General features: G+C 41.2%; 2 gene segments (V, D, J or C); both read left to right on the forward strand.

The window, feature by feature from the left end:
- LOC123976142 overlaps nucleotides 1–3,992 on the forward strand; it is a 28,453-nt gene that overhangs the window by 13,628 nt on the left and 10,833 nt on the right.
- Nucleotides 1,370–1,906, forward strand: LOC123976154. The segment is given in 1 exon segment: nucleotides 1,370–1,906. A coding segment is annotated over 1 exon segment (258 nt).

Below are 3,992 nucleotides of genomic sequence, written 5' to 3' on the forward strand. Positions count from 1 at the left end.
TACATCTGATGGAGACGGAGCCTCCCAGAGCAGAGCTCACTGCTCCAGGCTGAGTCACTGTGACCTGGCCTCTGGACTCTGAGGATACAGAGACAAAAACATAAAGCAGCGTCATGGTTTTGTGGGCTTCATTTCAGAGGGACGGATGTTCATAGAGGAGAGGAGTTTGATTCTCTGGACTTTACCTGTGAAGCAGCAGCAGAGGAGAGTCCAGATGAGGACGCAGATCAAAGTCATGTTTTTGATGAGGAGGATTTCTGTGGCTTCTGTTGTCATGAAGGACAGCTGTCAGTCATCCAGTGTTCAACTCTCAGGACTATAAACTCTCCCAGAGCACTGGAGCATGGTGCTGCTGATGCAAAGTGGCTCTCTATGGAAATGCTCTGACTGACTCCAGCAGGGACTTGGATTACTCTGATGATGCTGATCAGTGGATCAATCAGTTTATTAGAGTATTGATAAGACATTTTAAAAACATGATTTTGGTTTCAAAATGCCATTTGTCTTAATAAAATGAATTGCCAGAGAAATAACATTGAGACAGATAAATAGATCTTGCTTCAATTATAAAATTTTATTGTTCATGTTTTTATTTATTTTTCCTCCTTTACCCTGGCGGCTTACTCAGAGCAGCTTAACTATACATTTCTTTACACATTCCTGTCAAACTGAAATTGAAACAAGTTCAAGTGGAGAAAAGATGAAACTTTAATCTTAACATTGAAATGTTTGCCAAGATTAGTTTTAACATTTTCCAACACAGTAATGACTTTTGTTATGATTTAAGTAAAATTGAACAGAGTGCAGATAAAAACAGGTATTTCAAAATGTTGTATGTTGTTATATGTGTTATTGTTAGGAAAAGGAATACTTTATTTCCACAGGTAAAAGTGAAAGGACAAGTGGCACTACTTTTTGTTAGTTACCGCAATTGTCCATTTTTCTGTCAATAAGTGATACAGCTGAGGAGTGATTCCTGTATGTTTGAATTTGCACTTGAACAGCAAAGACATTTAAACTGTATGTAGTGGTTCAACTCATCATTATAGCTGTTAATGTAAGTGAAGAAACACTTTGGTGATGATTGAAAATATATGATTGTAGTCAGTTCATTTCTGTATTGGTTTCCACTAAATAAATAATTATACAGTTAAGTTTTTTTCATGATCTTGATAAATAAGATTGTTATTTTATTTCCAGTGTAGTTTGATATATTTCAGGTCGTTCTGTATGATGATTCTCTCTGTGCTGATTTGCATGAGAGGCTTATTAAAGGGAAGTGAAACAATGTGTGAGTGAGTGACTGGTGGAGCAGAAAAACCATCTGACAGAAACTCTTTAAAGGAGAAACTCAGCTCTCACACAGTAAAGGTGTCCTCTAAGATTGGTGTCTCCTAGGTGATGTCCGTCCCACCCTGACGGTGCTGCCCCCCTCCAGTGAGGAGCTGCAGCAGGGGAAGGCCACGCTCATGTGCCTGGCCAACAAGGGCTTCCCCTCAGACTGGAGTCTGGCCTGGAAGGTGGACGGCAGCAGCAGCAGCAGCAGCTGGGAGGAGAGCAGGAGCCCCGGGGTGCTGGAGAAGGACGGCCGCTACAGCTGGAGCAGCACCCTGAGGCTCCCTGCAGACCAGTGGAGGAAGGTGGGCTCTGTGACCTGTGAGGCCACCCAGGGCTCCCAGGCTCTGGTCTCAGAGACACTGAGGAGAGACCAGTGTTCCCAGTCCTGACCTGACTCACTGGGACTCTGCTACTGGTTTTACTCTGCTCTCTGAACTCTGTAACTCTCTCTGTGTCTGTGTCTCTTTCTTTCCTTAAGTCATTCTCTAATCACATGTTTCATGGTTAAAGTTTGTGTACTGGATTTAATTTGGATTATTTCAACACAATAAAGACCAGTTCATTCAAATTTGTTGTTTTCATTTCTGTTATAGTGACTGTACTCTGTTACTCTGTCATCAGATCATATTAACAATATTCAACTTTAAGTAGTGAAGCTTCATTGATGTAATAATGCTCATGCTGTTAACACTGTAAGAAAATAAAAAAAGTTATTTCAAATTAAATAATATTTCATGATAGTTTTATTTTTTACCAACAAAGATGCATTTTCCTTCATTTTATCAGTGCAGGATTATATCTGAGGTAATTTCTTGTTCTCCTTGAGTCTCACCTTACAGAGTCTCTGTTTAGCAGAGACACTGTAAAGTTTCTCTTTATAGCTGCATTAAGAGAACTTTCTAAATGCAGGTATAAACAAGGTGTGAATTAAAGAATGAAAGCGGGTGTTTTCATGAATTCATTTAAAATGTAGTTTGTACAAATCTACATTACTCAATACAGTTTCAAGGATTAAAAATGAAATATAAAGTACTTTCAACATGAGATGGTTCTTATCTCAGATTTTCAAACCAAAGATTTTATGTCAGTGTTGCATATACCACACAGTGACACATTGGTCTATTCTGATGGAGCATGCAGGGTGAAACAGTAAACACAAATATCAAATTTCCATCACATACTCCTCCCTTGTGAGCATTCTTTGATCACTCAAGAATATACAGCATTACAAAAAGATCATCAGGTCATAGAAAGGCATCATGATGTAATCTACACCAGTTTAACCAAGACAACGAATCTGGGTCCTTCCTTTCATCACAGTTCTGCTGCTGCAACAATGGCATGTTCACTTGTTCATGGAGTGTGATCATTTGAATAGACACACATTTATCAATAGCTCTTACAGTCAAACCTCTGGCACATGGAATAATGCAACATCCACAGAGAGGTAACAGCGCTACAGAAATCATTAGGCCTGCTAGTATGGGCATCACTAAGGCTTTTTATTTAGCAAATACAGAATCAGACCAGTCAAACATATTAGTGTCCACTTCAGAGTTCTCTGCAAGTTCTTCTCGTAGCGAACGCATTCCTTCCAGCACTGGGGTCACCGAACCATCTGGAGCTGTATTGTTGGGCACAAACGTACAAGAGGAGTTATTAAAATTATCCAAGCATCCCAGCCTCTTTGGGTGCTTCTCTTGCCTCTAACACTGCTATGTGATGTCAATGCCTGTGTGTAGTTCACTGTGGTGTTCTGTTGTGGTGGCTTTTGTGCATCATGCTTGTGATCTAAGAACTGCAACAGAGGCACTGTTAATGTTATTGCAATGGCAGCAAACATCTGTGTTGTTCCTCGTAGGCCCACACATGTCTGGGTGCCTGACTGGGTCCCATGGATGTCTCCTTCCAGAGACAAACATGCTACTCACTCTTAAATCAGCAGTGGTGAGACCAGGAGTTTTCCCACTAGCTCCCTTGTGTTGATGTTTGCTGTCTAACAGCCTGTGAGTCCGAGACAAAGGGTGCCTAAGCGTTCCCAATCCCTCCTTCACTCACAACACAAGGTCAGGGAAAACAGTGGTTCAGTTGCTGATTGTGCACGCTTGTTGATCTGTTACTGTTCTGGTGCAGGCACCTTCCTGCAGTGGCTGGTATGTATCCATGTAGCTCTTTCAGCCTCCACAACCACCACAAAACCTCCTGGCGGGAGACTGCATCGGCTTTGTTGCTGGAGAGGGAAAAACTTCTATCCATTTTGGAAACATATCAACTATCATCAACAGTACTTTTTTGCCTTTGCTTGGGTTTAGCTAAAAACCTCCCTCATAAGGTGGTTAAACGGTTCATCTGCTGGTGGATGTGCTGCTAATGAAACCTGTAATCCCCTCCCTGTGTTGTGTCTTAGGCAGATTGAGCATGTTTGACAAAAGTTGTGAGGGTGTGTTGTGAAACCTTTCATGAACCAGTGTCTTGCTTCACCACAATATTTCATTAGTGATACAGTTACAGTTTTACAACACCAGCACTCTGTAGTTTTCTAGTAAGGCTAAACTAAAAAGGAAGAAGAAGAATTGGTTAGTGTTAGATATTAGGCTCTGGCCGCTGCTCCTGTTTAGGAGAGGGAAAACTTTCAACAATGACAACAAGACAGT

The sequence above is a fragment of the Micropterus dolomieu genome, linkage group LG09, assembly GCF_021292245.1.
Source record: "Micropterus dolomieu isolate WLL.071019.BEF.003 ecotype Adirondacks linkage group LG09, ASM2129224v1, whole genome shotgun sequence".
Taxonomy (NCBI): Eukaryota; Metazoa; Chordata; class Actinopteri; order Centrarchiformes; family Centrarchidae; genus Micropterus; species Micropterus dolomieu.